This window comes from Elaeis guineensis, chromosome 10, assembly GCF_000442705.2.
Source record: "Elaeis guineensis isolate ETL-2024a chromosome 10, EG11, whole genome shotgun sequence".
Taxonomy (NCBI): Eukaryota; Viridiplantae; Streptophyta; class Magnoliopsida; order Arecales; family Arecaceae; genus Elaeis; species Elaeis guineensis.
The window spans coordinates 42,658,568-42,679,044 of NC_026002.2; the positions used below are offsets into that span (position 1 = coordinate 42,658,568).

The window sequence follows — 20,477 nt, forward strand, 5'->3', positions numbered from 1 at the left end:
CAAAAATTATTACTTTGACTATCATGCCTAAATTTAATTGTTTCCTGTGCTTCATATTGACAATTCATGCATATGCTTATTCATTTATATAACAACATTGAAATTAGAAGTTTTTGAATGAAGGAATTTGAAAGTTGATGACATGCAAATGATTTTAATCATGAATCCATGATATACATACTATAGGTCAATAATTCAGAAGGCATTTTATTGGCTATGCAAATATATAATAAAATTTTGCATGAAGAATTATTTTTTTTATTTTTTTCAGAGGAATAAAAGAATCATCGAAAAAAGTTAAAAAATTCTACCATGCAAGTACAAGAGAAAATAGATCTAAAAAGCTTATAAGGTATGAAATAGGAACCTCTTGATCATTAGTTTTGGATATTATATATATATATATATATATGAGGTAGATTTGGTTAAAATTGATTGAATCTGCATTTAGATTTGGTCAGATCAAAATTGGATAATGAGGGTCCTACATCAATGATGAATCCATTGGATATGATCTATTATCTCAAAATTATTTGTATATAGAAAATCATGTGATTTGAAAATCTCTAATCTACCATCACGTGATCAAAAAATATATCTAATTCAATTTTATTAAGGTTGTTCAATTTTTGACTAACTGATACATAGACTAGAGGTCTCAAAATCATATAATTTTTTGTATGCAAGCGGCTTTAAGATAATAGATCACGTTCAATGATTTGAATCATTGATGTAGGACCTTTATTATAGAGTTTTGATCTGATTAAATCTGAGTTCAAATTTGATCGATCTGATTCTAATCTGACTCTCTCTATATATAAATATCTTTATTGAGGATTTCACTAATTATCGATATATTGGGTTTTTGATAGAGAATGCAGAATATCTTTAGGAGTCATTCTTTTGTGGGTAAATACTATGAAAAAGTTGATCAATTTTTTTATTGACCAACTTATTCATGTTCTCATACTTTTCAAGATGGATAAATTACTTTATCATGGACAATATTTATCCATAAAATGAGAGAAAGTTTTACTTATCCAGAGAGTGGCTAAATTATTTTTCCATCAGCCAGTAAAGTATGTATTTAATGCTGTACCTAAAATTCTCATTTTCATTTTTAATATCTTCATCATTCAATGCTTAATAACATAATCAAATTTAAAAAGCATAAGGGATATCATAGGAAATATGAATAAATTTTATCAATTTATTCAGAAAAGTAGTAATGTAAAATAATATAGGTAACAAATTTCGAACACTTTTCTATGTATAAAAGAATATAAATAAATTTATTTTTTATCTAAATATTGTTTTAGAAATATTTATCTAAGAAAGTATGGATTCTCAGGTAAATTTTTACCTACAAAAGAATGGACCCTTAGAGAAAATTTTTGTGCAATGCATACGATGCAATATGACTTTTATGAAATATACCATTTAATTACATGGGAACACATTTTCGATGCATATTTAATAATGCATTTAATACCTACAGTTTTATTTTTTTATTTAAAAATTTTAAATAAAAAAATAAATTTATAGATTTTAAATATGCATTGGAAAGCGATGGCTATATGATCTAATCAGATGGAGCGGTATATTTTTTCTACATCAGATATAGTGTATAAAGAATTACTCATATCTTTATTCAATATGAAATTCTGATTGAGAGGAAGAGTCATGTAGTCCCTTGGCCGATTCATTTTTTGGTCCAGCCATCGTCGATGACAGTATATGTCACAGATCTCAAAATAAGACAAGATATATAGGGAGGCAGTACTAAATATTTGCAGTCACTGTATGGAATCTGATTATCTGCAGCAAGAAAGTTTGGTGGAACAACTTCCTCCCATTTCAGTAAAAAAAGAAAAAAAAAACATATAGAATTCGAAAGAAAAATTTTATCCGAATCCTCGTCGGATCATAATTACGTCTAGGTCCAACCGTCCTTCGTATCCCAGGCGGTTCTAATTTTCTAATCCCTTTTCGACAAGCCCACCTCGCGTTAAAAACTCGTCGCTGCTTCTCGCGTCTCCTCCGGCGGTCCTCCCGCCGGCGCGATGGATGCTCACCACGCATCCCTAGGACGACGAAGGGTATAGATCCCTCCTCCGCCCCATCCACGCCCGTCTCCACCTCTTCCTATCTATCCAATCTCGCCTAATTTTGTTTTGCCCTAATGTGCCCTATTTTTCTCCTAGTTGGAAGAGATCCGCCAAAAGAGAGCTGCCGAAAGATTACACAAAGCCTCGTCTGGATCCGATCTGGAATCCTCCGATCCATATGGTGTGTTCGTCTTTTGAGATCTTTCGCCCCTTCAATTCATTCTTTTTATTTGATTACCCCAATTTTCACTTACGTTTTCCGCAGGGACTTGGAGATCCGATGGTGGAAATCGGGCAGCAGAGGTTAGGGTTTCTTCTGATCTCTTCTTATTAGCAGCTTCAGATCTTATAAATATCCGGATTAAGTTAATTTTATGTAAAGATTTTGTCTGTTCGCCACATTGCTTTTGGTGTCTATTTCTTCTTTTAAGCGCCAGATGTTTTTTTTTCCAGACAATTTGCTGAAACAAAATTGATATTCACCAACAATCAAATAGAGAAGATTGAATTAATATTCATCACTAGTCTTATTTCTTTCTTGATTTTCTTTATAACAAGTTTAAGCATCTTGGTGTGGGATATATATGATCATAAGATTGAATGCAAAGCACAAGTACACCTCCAAAGATAAAAGCAAAGCGTGCCAAAGGCTATGTTTTTTCCTTCTTAACCATTTTCACCTGAAGTTCTAATGTCTTACCTTCAATTTAGAAGTACCCAATGGCAAACTGAGGTAATTAAAGGGATTCTCGCCATTAGCTAATAGGAAAGAAAATCTTCGTTGAATTTTCTGAAGATTGTTTCCTTTTCAAATAAACATCTGATCGTTCTACATAGTTACCTTAACTTTAGAAGTACCCAAAACATGGTTGTAATGCCGCCTTCCAGTTCAACCTGGAACCTCTCCCTAGCACATGTTCTTGAAGAAGAGCTATGTAAATTGGCGGACTCAGGCCCTGTTGGCAGGATAAGTAGCTAACTTATGCTATCAAAATAAGCATATAAGTATATTGCAATACTTTCATGTTGATTTATCTTCGGAACTATTTTATTCCTTGCCAAAACAGGTTTTTTTTTGGGGATAACAAGGAGAGCTCTTTTTTTTTTTTTTTAAATTTAAATTTTAAATAACTGCAGACAGATTCTTATGCATTAGTTAAAGAGCTCGAGAACAAAAATGCAGAATTAGAAAGAGAAAATCGGAAGCTTTTGTCAAAGGTATTGTATGTATATCTTGTTGTTCATCTCCCTTTAGTTGTTGTTCCAGTGAAAAACATGCATGTTGGTTATTTTGTTTTGAAAATCTACAATATCTTGCTTTCAGCTTGAAGAAAAGGAAGTTGAAAATGATTCATTGACGAAGCGAATAAATGATCTGGTAAAATAAATGCTATGGTTTACATACCTTCTATTGGCAGCAGAAATTAGGTTATTCCTTTTAATGTTTTTGCTTTCCTATTTTGATGCATTGCAGGAACAAAATACCTTGCCTTCCTTGCGGAAATCTCTCAAGGATGTTTTTATAGAAAAGGATGCAGCAGTTGTTGCGAGGGTAACCATTTCAGTCCATTTTCAAATAGCGATTTTAACCTCATCAGTCCAGTGCATTATTTTATGGATCCTCTGATAATATTATATAGGAGGATGCTCTGTCCCAACATCGGACCATGAAGAAACGGTTGAAGGAGGCAGAAGAGGAGCAGTACAGAGTATGTGTCTCATTTTCATGCACTAAGCTATTAAGTTATTTCAGAATCTTGATGCAGCTATTATCAATAGGCTGAGGAGGATGCTGCATCTTTAAGAGCAGAATTAAATTCACTACAGCAACAAGGAATGGGGAATTCTTTTAGTAGCATCCCTTTAAGTGACTCAACAGAGCAAATTCTTGTCATGGAAAAAGAAATAATGGATTTGAAGACTGAGTTACAGGTAAATTTATGTATTTTTATTCTTTTCTGGTTACGGTATTTGGGTATGTTGTTGATGCTTTTCATTTTTATTTCTATCATGTCTTAATGTGAAATACAGCAAGAGTCACTGTTGAGGCAACAAGAGCAACAAAAACTAGCTGAAGAGCAGCTTCGAACTTCTTCCCTTATGTCTGAGAAGCAGGAGCTGGAAGATAGACTTGCAGTTTTGACCAAAAAGATTTCAGGTATAATCTACATAGGCTTCATTCTTGCAGTTATTCATGAAGGATACAAGAGCATAATTGCAACTTGTTACTTGGATATAGTCTTGAATATCATCCCTTCCCCTTGTGCACAAAACTGCAAAATTTGTTTTCTTCTATGTTTTTATTTCACCTGGAAAAAAAAAAGAAAGAAAAAGGGAGAGGAGGCATCAGTTTAGATGTCTTTGAGAATTTATGATGTTTAGATATCTTTCTTCCAGATGATTGATTTCATTGTAGTTGTCTTCTTTGTGATGCAGAAGACTCTTCAGATTTAGCTGCTCGCAAGGGACTCTCTGTGGTAAAATTGCATAATCTGATGCCTCATGGTTTTTTTGTTTCAAACTGAATTATTAGGCCAAGTTACATTTTATAGTATGTAATAGATCCATGCTTTCAATTATTTTCTCCATTGCATGTTTCCATCCTTGCTTCATGCTTGCTATTTTCAGTGCTCATGATCTGGGTGATGATTATTGGTTAACATGTGCACGCTAGTTTCATTTTCACTACCATGTCTGCAGCATAATACAGTGCGAAATTGATTTTTACTCATGCAGTAGTTGATGCTTCAGGATGATTTGCTCATACTTATGTCATTACAATATGACTTATTTCTTTCACAGAAAAAGAAAAGAGCATAACCTATTTCATTTATGTATTGGAGTACGTACCTTGTCGGGACTCCTTTCATAGAGACAATGGTTTTGTGACATTTGTTGGAACTCACGTGACCAATTAAAAAGGTGTGAATCCCCCATGCTAAGTTTGTGATTCACTACATTTCTTACCATTATTTAGGTTTTTTTATTCAAGTGCGGAAAATATGGTCTTCTGTACCTCCCCATATGGGGCATACTATACTGGTCTTATACTGATATGCCGTTTCATACCGACACTCAGTATGTTATTTCGTATCATATCGAACTATGTACCGACACTGTTATAGAATGGTACTGGTACGGGATTCGGTATCGAGATGGCGACCCTTGGTGGAAACCATAAAAGTAGTAGGATTGATTCTCATAATTATAAGGAAATGAAATATGTTGTCAGGACCTTCAAAGCTCCTGTGCCATGAAGGTGTCAGCGGGCACAGCAAAAATTTTTGAATATTGGGATTGATGGATTTTTTTCATGGAAATAAGCCTCTCATTGTGTACCTGTCGCGCTTTTGTCTTTCTCATTGTGTTTGTAGTCTGGGATATTTTGTTTTGTTATGCTGCTTTTGTTGTAAGGCTATGGTGTAATACTTTGGTTATGCGATGCATTGATGCAAAAGTCCATCATATATCATCATAAAACTTCGCAGTTTGCTGACTGGATTTTCTTTGTTTAGCTGCGTCAGTTGTAGTCCTTTGGTTCCATAAAGCAAACACATGCATTAAATCATGAAGAAAACCCGGACATCCCATAATTCTGCTGACTTTAATTATTATACTTATGCCTTCCTTAAAAGCACAATGGCAATCCACTAAAAACTTTGCTGCTTAGCTGGTGTATATTCCCCATCTTCTGTTGGCTTTTTTGGATTCTTCTTATTCTGTTATGCCTATTTTGTTGACTGCTATATGGTCTTTGACAGAAAGACAAGGAGAAACTTGAAAAACAGCTGCATGATATGGCAATAATGGTTGAGAGGCTTGAGAACAGTCGACAGAAACTATTGATGGAGGTACGCATTTTTCTGTTATTTTGACCAGATAGGATGAGTTTTATATGACAGCTTAGTATATCTATTATATTTTGGCAGATTGATTCACAATCTTCAGAGTTAGAAAGGTTATTTGAAGAGAACTCTAATTTGTCTGCTTCTTATCAAGATGCATTAGGACTTGCAGGGCAGTGGGAGAGCCAGGTATATTATATGTCCTATTCTAATAAATGTCAATTTTTAAATCATCATCATAATGCACAATTCTTACATTTTAAATCAAATTTTGACACTAATACTACGCAACCATGCACGTCATGTAGTATTTGATTATTATCATGATACCTTAGTCATGACCATGACGATCATCCATTATCCTAGCTATTGGTTGGTTCTGTGAGTTTTATGCCTGCTGGGTTGAATCCCATCATAACATTTTTTTTTAAAAATCCTTCTGTGCTAGCTTCTTCCGCGTTATCTCATGTCATGCCTTTGACACATATCCATACCAATCTTACTTTTGACGCTGCATTAGGTCAGTGCTGTACGAGCCTGTACCATTTTCTTCCCTTCACCAAGTTGGCCATGATTATTTCAACTTCTGAGATCCTAATAATTCATGAGTCACACCTTATCCTTTTTAGTTTTACCATTTATTTTGATAATTTTACATATTTGCTACTCATCTTGTTTGCTTGCACCCTTCTCATCATGCAAATTTGATTATTATCATGATGTGAAACCACCATTCGTTGGATTGTGTATGATAAAAGAGGTCCTTTTGCCAATTGTTTTATTCTGGCAGAAAGATATTTGACTTATATTTTGTTAATACAATAATTGTTAGCACTTTTTTTTGTGCTACAAGTCAAATGGAGGATGCGGACACAATGCACGCATCCTATCACCTCATGGGTGGGGTCATATAAAGTATGAGTGTCACAAAGAGATTCATGTGATGCACATACTTTCTTCTCTCTATTAGATGCATATGCATTATGCTTAAATTTTGTGGGATAAACGAAAGGTGTGAGTCCATTATTTGCTTTTCCACATGTAGTGGCATGTGGACTCAAACGCCAAATTGTTATTCTTGAAGCTTTTCTAGAAGATAATTTCATTGATATTAAACCAAAGCAAGCCAATGTATCAGATTTTTTTGCATCAGGGTATGTAGACATTTGGAGCATGCAATCCAAACACAATGTTCACATCTAGCTACAGTGCTTTCTCACATGTTTTTTCTTGTTTTTCAAATTTCTACAAGATGCTATATGACACTTATTTGGCAGGTAGTATTATGTTATGGTAAAATTATGATTTTCTTGGGGATAATCCAGTTTTCCTCCACCAGTAAATGTTAGCATATAAATAAAATAGATCATGATGAATTTTGAACTTCTTTGCAATGGAAAACAGTTCTTTAGTCCAAAATTAGCCTTTTGCTTTTCCCTTTTTTTGTTCTTCTTTTATTCATCCTTCCCTAGCAACTTAGGCTACCTAGAATGGGGCTGAAATTGCCATGTGTTTTCTTATTATGTATCTTCTCTCAGAAATCTTGTTGCTGTTATTTTGACGATGGATTCCTGTAGAATGCCATGTTCTTAATATCATGGAAATCACAGGTGAAAGACTGTCTGAAGCAGAATGAAGAGCTTCGTCACCAATTGGATAAGCTGAGAACTGAACAAATCAACCCACTGCAAGCAACTGATAATACTGCCCAGTCATACATGGAAACTGAGAGAGGAACTATACCTGATCCATCAGAATCTGGTGCTGAAAATTTGTTGCTTAAGGTCAGTTCTTGGAGCTCACTTGAAAACAACCCTGATTCTTATCTGTATCATGGAATGCCAGAATTTTCAAAATGGAAAATGCAAGTAATCATTTTTTTCTCATCTCTTTTCTACATTTATTAGATTGTACATATGATAGGTTAAAAAAATAATGCAACCAACCATTTCAACCAAGCTGTGAAATTGATCTTTGATTTGTTAAGATGATTAATATGTGCTTACATCCATCATAGGATTTGTTGAGCTTCCTGAATGAGCAGAGTCAGAAGCTTGTATTGCCGTAACATCATCCTCTTGGTGAACTTGCTAGTCCATGTAACCTGTCAAACTGAATGACCTTTTCTGTTTTGTGTGAACCTTGTGCACAAAACTGGGAATGGTTGTCAGCTGTGAATAGCAACACGTTCATTACTCTTTTAGGGTACAGAATAAACGCACACAGCTTTTCTGCATATTCTAACTGAATGCTTGAAGTACCATGTGTTAGCCAATGTCAACCACAAAATACCATGTGGTTTATTCTGAACAATATAGGCACAAAAAGATAACGCAATTTGTCAACAGTTGTGCTGAACTACATGAAGATGAATTAAGGAAACCAAATATCTTTGCAATAAAATAGACATGTAGCTATATTATGAAGATTAAACATGTATTTGACTCATCAAACAAATCTAACTTGCTATTTTGTTTTAGATAATCATGTTGCTCTTAATGAACACAAACAAAATATATAATACATTGTCTAAGCAACTCTGGCAAAAATTTCTATTTAAATGTGTTCTTTGGCTTTCAAATTTGTGCTGTTGGAAAAGAATGGGGAACATTTCCTTACATTGTGAAAGAGCTTCTGAGCGGTTGGGACAATTTATGTTAAACAAGCATAGCAAGATTCTGTATTGCACTGGGGGTCTTGTACCTTTAAGAGGGGTGTTGCATTGTTATGCTGGCATAGTAACATGACATGAAGATCTGGCTGCTTCAAGGTAGACTCTAGATAAGCCCAACATTCATGGATGGAGTGCATTGAATCAGCAGATAATATTTAGGGTCTGTTTGGGGATGCTGTAGCTTTTGGTCAAAAATCAATTTTTAGTAAAAGTTGCGTTTTGATATCAAAAGCTGCTTTAGGACAAAGCAGTTTTTTGTTTGGTTGTTAATATTCTAAAATTATTCTGAAGTTATAGAAATAATCTACTGAATGATAAAATGACCAAAAAGGATAAAAATGATTCTAAAATTGTTTGGATATAAAATTGGCTATTCTAAAATAACTTTCTTATTCCTTTTGAAATTGTGTCATTAAACGAGGATGGAGGAAATTGTTTGTCTGACATTCTTGTCTATCGGGACTCTTTCTTTTTTTTTATTTTCATCTATTTTTTCGATTGATCTCTTTTCATCTTCCATCTACGTTCCCTTTTTTTCCGACTTCTAGGATTATTAATCTCCTCCCATTTCTCCTTTTTTGTCTGACTTTCTTATCTGGATTTTTTCTTTCTTCATATCAATATCCTCTCATCTCCATCCACGTTACATTTTTTACCGCATGTTCATCATCCTGTCAAGTCTGGTTGTGGAAATACGGACCCACAAGTTTCCTGAAGATGCCTTCTTTTCCTTGTTCTTTTTCTAGGATCAACTTGTCAAGGAAAAAGGCAGAGCCGAGGCACTGGCTGCAGAGGTTATGAAGCTCACGGCTGAACTTAGACGTGCAGTCCAAGCACACAACAATCTCACACGCCTGTAATAGTTTCTCTTTCATTTCTTCTTGAGGCTTGTTGCTGATAGTTGATGGCAGAAGTAACCAAGGCATTGTTTTACCTTGTGCAGCTATAGACCAGTACTACGAAACATAGAGAATAACCTAATGAAAATGAAGCAAGAAACCTTTGCATAAAATGGTGATCATTGTGGAGGTATGATTTATTACATTCTTCTTACTTGACTAAGAGGTGTATGCGTGCTGCTTTCTAAGATGTTTTGACTTTTATGGTTGCCAGCCAAAGAATAGCCTATAAATTTTGTGTTCAGGGATATGCCAATTGAGATCCATGAACTGATGCAGTTGGTGGCTATTGGAGCATGATGAGCCTACTCCTTATCCAGAAGGTGATCGATAAATGTTGTGGCTGCTTTTCAGAGTTTGGTGCTTGAAGTCCTCAATTTGATCATTTTAAAATTTTCAATTCAGTTTATTCTAGGTTTTAGAGTTCTTGATATTGACGAGCGCTTCACCATGTATACAATAAGTGGGCTTGTGGTATGTACTACAAAATTTTGTGCAAGGAAACATACTTGTGTCAAATGATCGCATTTCAGCTGGTTAATCGATTGGAGTTTGTCTCTCACAGAAAGATTGCATAAAAACAGAATATCATAGATAATCTTACAAAACTACTCCAGTTATTTGGATATTATCCTTCAAATCGGAGTGAAATGTTTATCTCCTTGATTGGTGATCCCACCATCAAAAGCAGCGGTAGAATCCCTTCATCTGTGTTATCATCGTGAAACCAAGACTACCTTGCTGTGGTTGTTGCTGGCAGCTACCGGTGGTTTAAAGTTTGTGCCAAAAAAACATCGAATCTGGTGACTGCCTTGGCTGTCTATTTGGTATAATATTTGGATCTGAGTATCCAATAGGTATCCCAGCAATCTCGGGCGCAGAGAACTTTAGTAGCGTGTTATTGTATTATATCTGTCATTGTTGGTAGGTGCATATTAATAAAATAAGAGATGTAATATGGGTTTGAATATGAATTTTATGTTAAATGAGTTTGGATCGGATAATGATATGATTTTGATATAATTTTATTTTTTTAAAATTTATGATTATTTTAGAATATTTGTTTGGTGAGTTTTTTTGTTTAATTCAATCCAATTTATTTTATCTATTTAATTTAATTTATATTATTTATTTTATTTAATTTAAGATGGATATGAAATAAATATGAATATAAAATTTTTAATTATAGGGGCCACGTGGAATAGGCAGAAAAGGGATGGGCCGAGGTGGGTGTTCTCGTCCGCCGAGGATTTATTTTTTTTTAAATTTTTTTTTTCTTTATGCTGAGGTGGCCAGCTCACATGGTTTGATCTGGTGTACCCGCGTAAGGTATAATTTCTGACGGATTAGGGCCTGCCAAAGTTTTTGTTCCCCTATTGCCGATGTGGTTTGAGAGTTCTCGATGAAAGTAACAAAGGGAAGCACCAAAAAAATTTATCCCTTCTCTCCCAAACTTTCTTCCTATGCGGGAGTGCCACTACAACGGTCCTAGAAAATTCGAGCCCGTACTTATTTGGCCGTTGTGCTCCACACCCACCCGGTTCTGCGAAGGCAACCACGATTCCTATCTATAACACGATAATAATGGAACTGCGAAACCAGGTCTTTATCTCCCTTCGGTCGTAAATGGCTCTCCCTAGTTTACAGAAAAAGGGCCAAAAGGGGCCCACCGTAAAATCGTGATTATGGACGTTGGTCGCACGGCGTGCAAGGAGCTCGCTGATTCGCCGAACGAGATATTTTGGCAGTGGACTCATACTGCGGTACACCACACCGGATATCATCATCCAATGGTCATCATTTGTAACTATGTGGAGCGGAAGCAGACAAAATGATTTCCATCTACTCAATGCGATCATCATGTAACTATGTACCTCTACAAAGGAAAAGGACAAAATAGAGATGGCTGAGGGGTCCCCAAGGGGGAAAAAAAAAAAAAAGCGAAGCCTGCTAGAAAAAGCCAAAACTCAGCGTGGAAGGCACCAGTATGCTCCTCCGTTCTTTCAAACCATTAACATGGCTATCTGGTGCGTGACTATGAACCTCAACCATAAAAGGCGTATGGTTGTGCTCACTTGCTCAGCTGACGAAGTTAGGTGTAACTCTTATCAATGTTTTTGCTCTGTTGTGATTCTGGGGTTCAGGTGTTTATGCCATTTGAATAGCTGGCACATTATTTGGATGTATGAGTTGAAGATTCTCACTAGGTTGGTTTGTAAGGGTTTATAAACTAGTTTCTGTATGATGTTGATGATTGATGAAAACTCTTAGCTCATAATCATTATCCCCCACCAAAAAAAAAAGGGGGCTTATAGTTGTATCCATGGTACGTAGCATGCTTGAAATATCAAATTCAATTAGCATTATTAATCTCTCTTCTAAATAATAACTAAAGAATCTTACGGCTTTATGCTTACTTTTGTGATAACTCTCAAAAGCATGTCTATCCACATGCATATTACATCACTCATATAGTAAAAAAACAGTGACATCATATGAAAATGGGTCGAATGATTTTCATGTGACACGTACTTCAATATAGATATATCTATATGGTATCTATATTATTGATTATTTTACTTTTTTAGTGTAGAAATAGTAGGTCCTTACATGTTTTCTAAGAACTTCAGATTTATCCTATAATCAAGGTGGAATACGATGACTATTCACCAAGAAAGATATATAGACTTGGTAGTACATCTAAAATATCTCATTCAATTATCATTTTAAACCCTTTTATTCTCTAATTATAGTATTTTTTAAAAAGCATCTATCCAGAAAAGACTATACTCTCCTAATTATCCTCGTCATGCTGCCAAAAATATGACTTTTTGCAAGTATTTCATTGTTTTTTTCACAATAAAAAGGATGCGGGACATTATATACAACAAATCCTTTTATGGGAATGATGTGGACAATAGACCAAGTGTTTATATATATATATAGGTAGATTAAGCTACGGTCAATCGGATCTCAGCCTATATCTGATAGACTCTCTGATCGTTGGATCGATGCGTATCTCCAAAAATTTTCTAAAAAACAAACGAAGGACTTTTCTTACTCGTTAGTTGATCTAGCCTTGTTTAAAAAAAAAAAACATAGACGCAACAGGGAAAAGATGCATTGATTGCGATGCGACGCCATCCCCCCCTCCCATTATGCTATACTGCTAAAGGCGCCTTCATGAACCATGAAGGCACCTTCATTCATCATAAAATGAAAAAAAAGCGATGAAGAGCCGTGGCCAGCCCATACCCACCCCCTCTGGTTCCCCCCTCGAATCCTCCATCTTCCTCTTCCCGTGGCCGCCCCGCACCCACCCCATCCAGTGCCACCCACGATTTCGCTGCTCCTCTGCGCCATCCTCCTAGCCCCATGCCCGTCTGTGGTCCACCCTCCCCCAACGCCTGCCCCACCACCCCACCTTCCACCCCTCGGCTCCGTGCTTCCCTCATCCTAGAGATTCGGTCCACAATAAGTCTAGAATGAGGTTCAGGACGATGAATGGCGTCCAATGAGCCAAGAACATCCCAAACAGAGTCCAAACGGTGAAAATACATGGAAAAAAAGTCCAAAATAGATGGCACAGCCTACGGGACGCAGTGGGCTGGCAGAAGCTGATGGTGGTGCAGCCAGATCCGATGGATGCATGCGCCTCACCTACATGAAGCATGTAGCATGTAGGCGCCCACATATGAATTGTAGGTAATTGTAGGTGCCTACATGTGAATTGTAGGTGCCTACAATTCACATGTAGGCGCTACATGCTCCTAGACGAGGTGCTCGTGCGTCTGCTGCCTCGCTACCTTACTGACGGCCTCCTCCATATGTAGGCACCTATAATTCACATGTAGACGCTACATGCTCTTAGACGAGGCACTTGTGCGTCCGACGGCCTTCTCCGCATATAGGTGCCTATATGAATTGTAGATGCCTAGTAGGCACCTACAATTCACATGTAGGCGCTACATGCTTCTAGGCGAGATGCTCGCATGTCCGTCGGGCACGTCCATTGGGCCTAGCTGTGCCACCACTGACCCATCGCCAGCCTCCGCCGCCCTACCAGTGGCCTCCTCCGCATGTAGGTACCTATATGAATTGTAGGCACCTACAATTCACATGTAGGCACCTATATACGATGAAGAGAGGAGGCACCTGAAGGCTCTTTCATGAATCCTTTCAGCTTCCTTCGTTAATTTCTTCGATTTTAGGCTTAAATTCTGTTGATTTATTAATTCTGTTCCATAATAAATAAGGAGGAAGAAGAGGATGCGAGTCTTCTGCTTCATGGAGGTAAAAAAATAAAATATTCAGAAAGGCTGAAGGCACCCGCACAGCTCTGAAAGCTATCTGAAATCCATCATGGTGGTAGATGATAGCAGTTTGCATAATAAAGTATCGATAAATCAAAAATTTTTCAAAATAAATATGATATTTATACTGATCTGTAGCCTCTACTACCACGACAGACCTCATAAAAAATTTTATTAAGGTCGTAACACGGGCTTTTCAGATCAGATCACAATTCGGATCTTTGCGTAGGTAAACAGAAACTGCGAATAATAAATACAAACTTTGTACCGATAAACAAAAATTTTTTAGAATAAACAGGGGTTCAAAAGTTGTGTGATCTAATGGTCCACCCCGGATAAAACACAAGAAAGGATGATAAACACTAAGTCCTATCCAAATAAATACAAATTATCTGAAGATAAACACAAACTCCAAATAATAAATATAAACTATAAAAAATAAATATAAACTTCATATAATAAATAAAAACTATAAACAATAAATACAAACTCTGCACCGATAAATAAAAATTCTTCAGGATAAATATAAACTCGTCGAGCGGTCCTGATCCACTAAAATAAATAACAAGAGAGGAAGGAGGATAAACACTAAGCCTGTGGAAATAAATATAAACTATCAGAGGATAAACACAACTTCAAATAATAAACATAAACTCCAATCGGAGCCCAATCCGAGCTTGTATTTATCCTAAAAAATTTTTATTTATTGGTACAGAGTTTGCATTTATTATTCATAATTTTTATTTATCTATACAGAGTTTGTATTTATTATTCACAGTTTTTATTTATTATTTAAAATTTATGTTTATTCTCTGATAGTTTGTATTTATTTTCGTAGGACTTAGTGTTTATCGTCCTCTCTTTCTCTCCTATTGTTGTTTATTGTGGGTAGACCCTAAAATCATTTAATTTTTAAATCTCGAATTTGTATTTATCTTGGAGAGTTTCTGTTTATCGGTACAAAGTTTGCATTTATTATTCATAATTTCTGTTTATCTGCATAGAGTTTGTGTTTATTCGCAGTCTATTTGTGTTTATTATTCACAATTTTTGTTTATTATTTAGAGTTTATATTTATCTTCTGATAATTTATGTTTATTTTCACAAGATTTAGTATTTATTCTCCTCTCTTATTGTTTATCATGGATGGAGTATTTATCCTACTCAGGATTATTTGTAGTTATGTTTATCCTCTCAATATAAACACAAATAACAAGAAATAATAATGAAAAATAATGAGAATACAAATTTTTGAATGTAATTCATAAAAAATATTCACTAATGGCCAATGGGAGGTTTGGAAGGAGAGGAGATGGCGACCGTGGGGTAGAAAACTCGGCTTGAGAAGAGATGAGATTGCGACCGTGGGAGAGAGAGAAGAAAAGAGGAGGCGTGGGTGGGGGGTTTACCGAAAGATGGTGGCCATAGGTGGGGGGAGAAAGAAGAAGAGAGAAGGTGCGGGTGGGGGGGTTACTGGAAAATGACGACCGTGGATGGGGGGAGGGAGAGAAGAAGAGAGGAGGGGGGTGGGGGGATTATCGAAAGAAAGCGACGGAGGAAACGATGACGGTCATGCACGTTGGTCTTACATCGCATCGCATCTCATTGAATGCTGTTTTTTTTTTAACATGCAGCTCAGCTAACGTTTTCCAAACTCCTCCATTAGGTTATAAAAAAGTACTTTGAGATATGTGTCGATCCAACAAAGAGAGATCCGATCGGATGGAAGCTGGGATCTGATCGATCGTAACCTAATCTCTCTCTCTCTCTCTCTCTCTCTTTATATATATATATATGTGTGTGTGTGTGTATAGTAAGAGATTATAACAACTTTCTAACTACCCACATATATTGTTACCAAATAAGGAATATAATCTCCAACCTAGAGAGTAAAGTTTTATTTTACAATAGCTATCCAACGAGATACAACGATCTCTAGAGCAAATGAAATGCAAATACTTCATGTCTAAATAGAGGGTATTTAAGTAATTTTAGCACAAGCAACTAGCTCTTTGCAAGATGAATTTATAATCTTTAGCATCATTCTCTTTCTAGTTTTTAATCAACCCTTTCTTAATGTTCAACTAGTCCCACCATCTTCCTTCCATGAAATTATTAAATGGATCAAGTCTAGTGGATCGGTCCAAATCTTGAATACCTTAAGCACGAGAGAAGGATAATATGGTGAGAAGAAATTTTTTGTGCATTACAGGTGGTATAGAAAATCCGATATGAAATGCATCATCTTGTCCGATTAGTCTACGTAATCACTCTTTCCAACACGTATTTAATATCAGCAGATCGGTCTTTTCATTTAAAAATTTTGTATGACGAAAATACTTTTATCTTTTAGAAAAAATTATGACATTCTGTAGTATATTATGGTCTAGGATGTCATAATATGGCATAAGATATCATAATATAGAGGGACATTCTTATTCAATCACTTTTTAATATGCATTTCATGTCTGTAGATTGATTTTTTTGTTTAAAAATTTTGTATGATGAAAATACTCTTATTTTTTGAAAAAAATTATGATATCTTGTGCATATTATGACATCCTACGTTATATTATGACATTCTGTAGATAAAAATTATGACTCTCTGAATGCAAAATGTCATAATATAGATATAAGATGTTATAATTTTTTCAAAAAATAAAAATATTTTTATTATTTAAAATTTTTAAATAAAAAAATTAATTTATAAATATTAAATATATATTAAAAAATAATAATTATATGAATTAATTAGATAAAATAATATGCTCCGTATCAAATTTTTTATATCGCGCACAAAAAATTTTCTATATGATGAGTGAGTATTGGGCTAGTCTGTCTCATAATTTTTTCGTTGGAACATATATGAAGCCCCAAACCACCCTCCAAATGTTAAAAGAGGAAAAATTCAAATTGAAATAAACAAACACAATTTGCATTATTGGAAAAGTAATACTTGAAAATAATTAAGAAAGAAGTACTCTCCTTTACGGCAATACATAATCCTCCTACTAAAATCTCTTCCAACCCTCCAAACCCTCCCTTCTCTCACTCTGCATCTCCTCTCCTTGTCTTCGGTCGGAAGAAAGAGGAAGCGGAGACGATGCCCCAAACCGCTCCCAAGCCCTCACCCCCGCAGCAACGCGTCAGCGGCCGGCCGGAGGGCTGCGGCGGCGCCACCCCCCTGCGGTGCACCGCCCACGACGTCCCGGACTCGGTGGCGCGGCACCACGAGCACTCGGTGAGCCCCCACCAGTGCTGCTCGGCGGTGGTACAGGCCATCGCCGCCCCAGTCGCCACCGTCTGGTCGGTGGTCCGCCGCTTCGACCAGCCGCAGGTCTACAAGCGCTTCGTCAAGAGCTGCAACGTCCTCGACGGCGACGGCGACGTCGGCACCCTCCGGGAGGTCCGCGTCATCTCCGGCCTCCCGGCGGTCACCAGCCGCGAGCGCCTCGAGATCCTCGACGACGAGCGCCACGTCCTCAGCTTCCGTGTGGTGGGCGGCGAGCACCGCCTCAACAACTACCGTTCCGTCACCACTCTCCACCCTGCGCCAACGCCGCCCTCCGCCTCCCCCGCCGAGGAGCACACGGTGGTCGTCGAGTCCTACGTCGTCGACATCCCCGCCGGCAACACGAGGGACGACACGCGCGTCTTCGTCGACACCATCGTGCGGCTCAACCTCCGGTCGCTGGCCCGGACCGCCGAGAACCTGGCCAAAAGCGGAGGGGCACCGGCGTAATTATCTCCGAACCTCGATGTCGTTTTCTTCTTCCCTGGTTTCCACGACCCCGTACCCACTTGGAAGCAGGCGACGTAGATGGCTGGAAAACGCGTGTTGCTGAGCTCATCGGAAGTAGCCTCTTCTCAGCCATCTTTTCTTTTTCTTTCTTCTTGTTTTATAGTGATACAAATCCCATTGTGGATAATCTCTAGTTCGTAATTTAGCTTGTTCATACCCCTATAAATTTCTATATTACGTTATTTCCACTTATATAGGAGTAGTTTACGAAGTTTTTGTTCCTTCTTTATTTGTGTTTCGTGAAATGTGCCTCTCGGTTTTGCTCAATGTGGCTGGGGAGGGATGTTTGATTCTGACGAGTTGTGTTGTCTCTCCATATATATATATATATATATATATATATATATATATATATATATATATATATATATATATAGGAGTATAAAATTAACATTTCGACGCTCGACAATGGATGATGCACCACCTGGTTGGCTTCTTTGGACAGGCGCATGGGATGTTGATGAAGCATGGTTAAACAATTTTTTGATACTATTTTGAAGTCTCTAATCGTGACGGTGGCCCTTCTTTTCGGTGGAGATCGAGCTCAGGGACTGTGTTCTTCGACTTTGAGGCGTCTTTCCGTGATGCACGCCTAACTCCGTGGTTTCTACACCGCGAGAAGCCTTGCTTAGAATGGGCGCAGATCCTCTGCGGTACTAAAAAAAAATATCGTAAGACGTATGTTAAAATATATATATATATATATTTTAAAAATATTTGAATAATGTGGACCGTCGTCTATTTACGATGGGCGGCATCTAATAATGCAACCGCAGAAAATTCCGTTCCTGCTTAGAATACCATCTTCTTTTACCTGTTCTTTCTTTTTTTAGAAATATGGTGCCGACGAAAGGACTATTGGTTGTGCTTCAAAACACCATGCGAGCTGAATGCCATCATGATGTCTTCTGATCATACATCATCGTGGAAGTGACTCCAGTTTTAGGATGGGAGCTTTGATGCCATCAAAGTTAATTCTGTTATTATTATTATTATTTATTTATTTTTTAAAGAGAGAGGAAATGACAAGAGAGAACCGAAAATATTGATAAACACCTATTATGTTGATGATGTGCAAAAAAAAAAAAAAAAAAAAAAAACTAAATTTATCTATTGGTCTTCTCTTTCTTATTTCAATTTAGCCCCAAATATTTTAGCAATGATATTTAAATAATGGACTGATATAATACATTAGGTCATGGTGAAGGAGTTCGTAACACATTTGCAATGCGACTTTATCCTAGTCACTTTCATTAATTTCTTCTGGGATTGACCAACTAATCATTTTGATAATGCTTGCTGTGTCAATTTTCATGAATAGAACTTAACATGATATTGGAGGGCTAAAAATAGTGTCTCTTGGCACATTAATGGCAGATCTATACCCATCTTGGCCCTCGGTCAAAGTTAAAAGGGGTGAAATGGTAGATCAACTCTTTTCTAATATATTAGTTGAGCTCTAAATTTTATTGTACTAAAGGCTTGTATCTCTTTTTAATTAAATAGAGGTTTTTATTTTTTAAACACTATAATGGAAATATTATTGGTGTCCCCACTAATTTAAGCATACGAGGTGCAAGTTGCAATTAAAATACCATTTTATAGCGATGGGGAATCAGCTGCTAGATGGCTACGCAACTTGACCTTTGATAACTTGTGGTACAAAGCAATGCAAGTGGATGCGGTTTTTTAATGTTTTCAAAAGCTTTGTCCTTTCAATTCTTTTTTGCCTTCCTTACCCTTCTTCTGTTCTAGACTCTTCCTCTTGTTTTCCTTTTCGATTTTTAATGAAGACGATGGTCCGCAAGTTGGATAGCAAGTGGGCAGATAAGCTTTTGATTATCCCCGTCTTTGCTTACAGCTAAATCCTCTCCTGCCACCAAACTTTTTTAAGCCCTTTCTCTGGCCCTTCGCGAAACTTTGCTGTGAGCTGGCTATGTAATAATTTACCACTAAAAGTTATCCTAGGCCTTGTCCTTGGTTGCCATTTATTATAGCAAGGCAGGGTTGCAACTTGGTTGGAGCTGGACTGGCACGAGAATAGAAAAAGGTTCTTAGTCTTTTGCTCAGATAAAATAAAAAAGGAAGACAGAAAAAAAGAAGAAAAAGGTCTTCGGCCTTAAGTTCTGAATTTATATCCCACCAGTTTTCTTAAACAAATATGGTTCAGGTTGGAAGTCATGCATGAAAATTTAAAATATTTTTGTTGGTAACCCACCTACCTTGTAGTAGGAGAATTATTCTAGGTTATGGTTGCAGGCACTGCTCATGTGTTATTATGGGAAACCAATAATTGTTGGTTTGGATGGATGGTCTACCCAATTGACCCTTATCAAGGATACTTGGTGGGTTCAAGCATACAGACAGCTAGTGATGAAAGGGAAAGAGAGTAACCTAAAAAAAGGCACTGGTGCAATATTGCCATTGAGGGGGACTTATAACTCGCAACTGTTTTTTGATAGAACTGATAGGTTAGTTTCAGATGATACATTATTTTCCTGCTTCCGAGAAATTATGGATAATGCTTTCAATATGGGATGGATTGCATAAGCAAGGGAATATCCGATTATCAAAAATAACTTAAATCTCACTTGAAGGAGTATAAAATGCATTTGATCAAGTCCAGTGATTTCTGTCAACGTTTGAATTCTACTATTTTGAGTCTTATATGCTCTTTCCACATTTGCTGATTTTAGAACTTCTTTCTTTGTCCAGCTTAGAGTAATAACATGTTTCATGCATTACAAAACTCTGACACGAGTAGTATTGGTGTTTAGCAGGAAAAGAAGCCTTGGCATTTCATGAACGAGATTGAAGACTATTTCCAGGTGGTTAC

At 36.8% G+C, this 20,477-nt stretch overlaps 2 protein-coding genes across 4 annotated transcripts; both read left to right on the forward strand.

Moving 5' to 3' along the window:
• The first annotated feature begins 1,940 nt into the window (after positions 1–1,940).
• On the forward strand, positions 1,941–10,045 carry LOC105052244 (uncharacterized). 3 transcript variants are annotated; one of them, XM_010932995.4, is made up of 16 exons: positions 1,941–2,099; positions 2,205–2,289; positions 2,374–2,411; positions 3,246–3,326; positions 3,433–3,486; positions 3,583–3,660; positions 3,749–3,817; positions 3,888–4,040; positions 4,140–4,266; positions 4,545–4,585; positions 5,870–5,959; positions 6,038–6,142; positions 7,564–7,737; positions 9,374–9,483; positions 9,571–9,656; positions 9,741–10,045. In XM_010932995.4, the coding sequence occupies exons 1-15, from the start codon at positions 2,064–2,066 to the stop codon at positions 9,635–9,637; spliced, it is 1,308 nt and encodes a 435-aa protein (XP_010931297.1). In that variant the 5' UTR covers positions 1,941–2,063; the 3' UTR covers positions 9,638–9,656; positions 9,741–10,045. The 3 variants fall into 3 exon arrangements, with proteins under 3 accessions (XP_010931297.1, XP_010931298.1, XP_010931299.1); XM_010932996.4 differs by having other exon boundaries at positions 9,772–10,045; XM_010932997.4 differs by having other exon boundaries at positions 9,806–10,045.
• A 6,797-nt stretch (positions 10,046–16,842) lies between these two features.
• On the forward strand, positions 16,843–17,872 carry LOC105052243 (abscisic acid receptor PYL4-like). Its single transcript, XM_010932994.4, has one exon. The coding sequence runs from the start codon at positions 16,943–16,945 to the stop codon at positions 17,579–17,581; it is 639 nt and encodes a 212-aa protein (XP_010931296.1). The 5' UTR covers positions 16,843–16,942; the 3' UTR covers positions 17,582–17,872.
• The last annotated feature ends 2,605 nt before the right edge of the window (positions 17,873–20,477 follow it).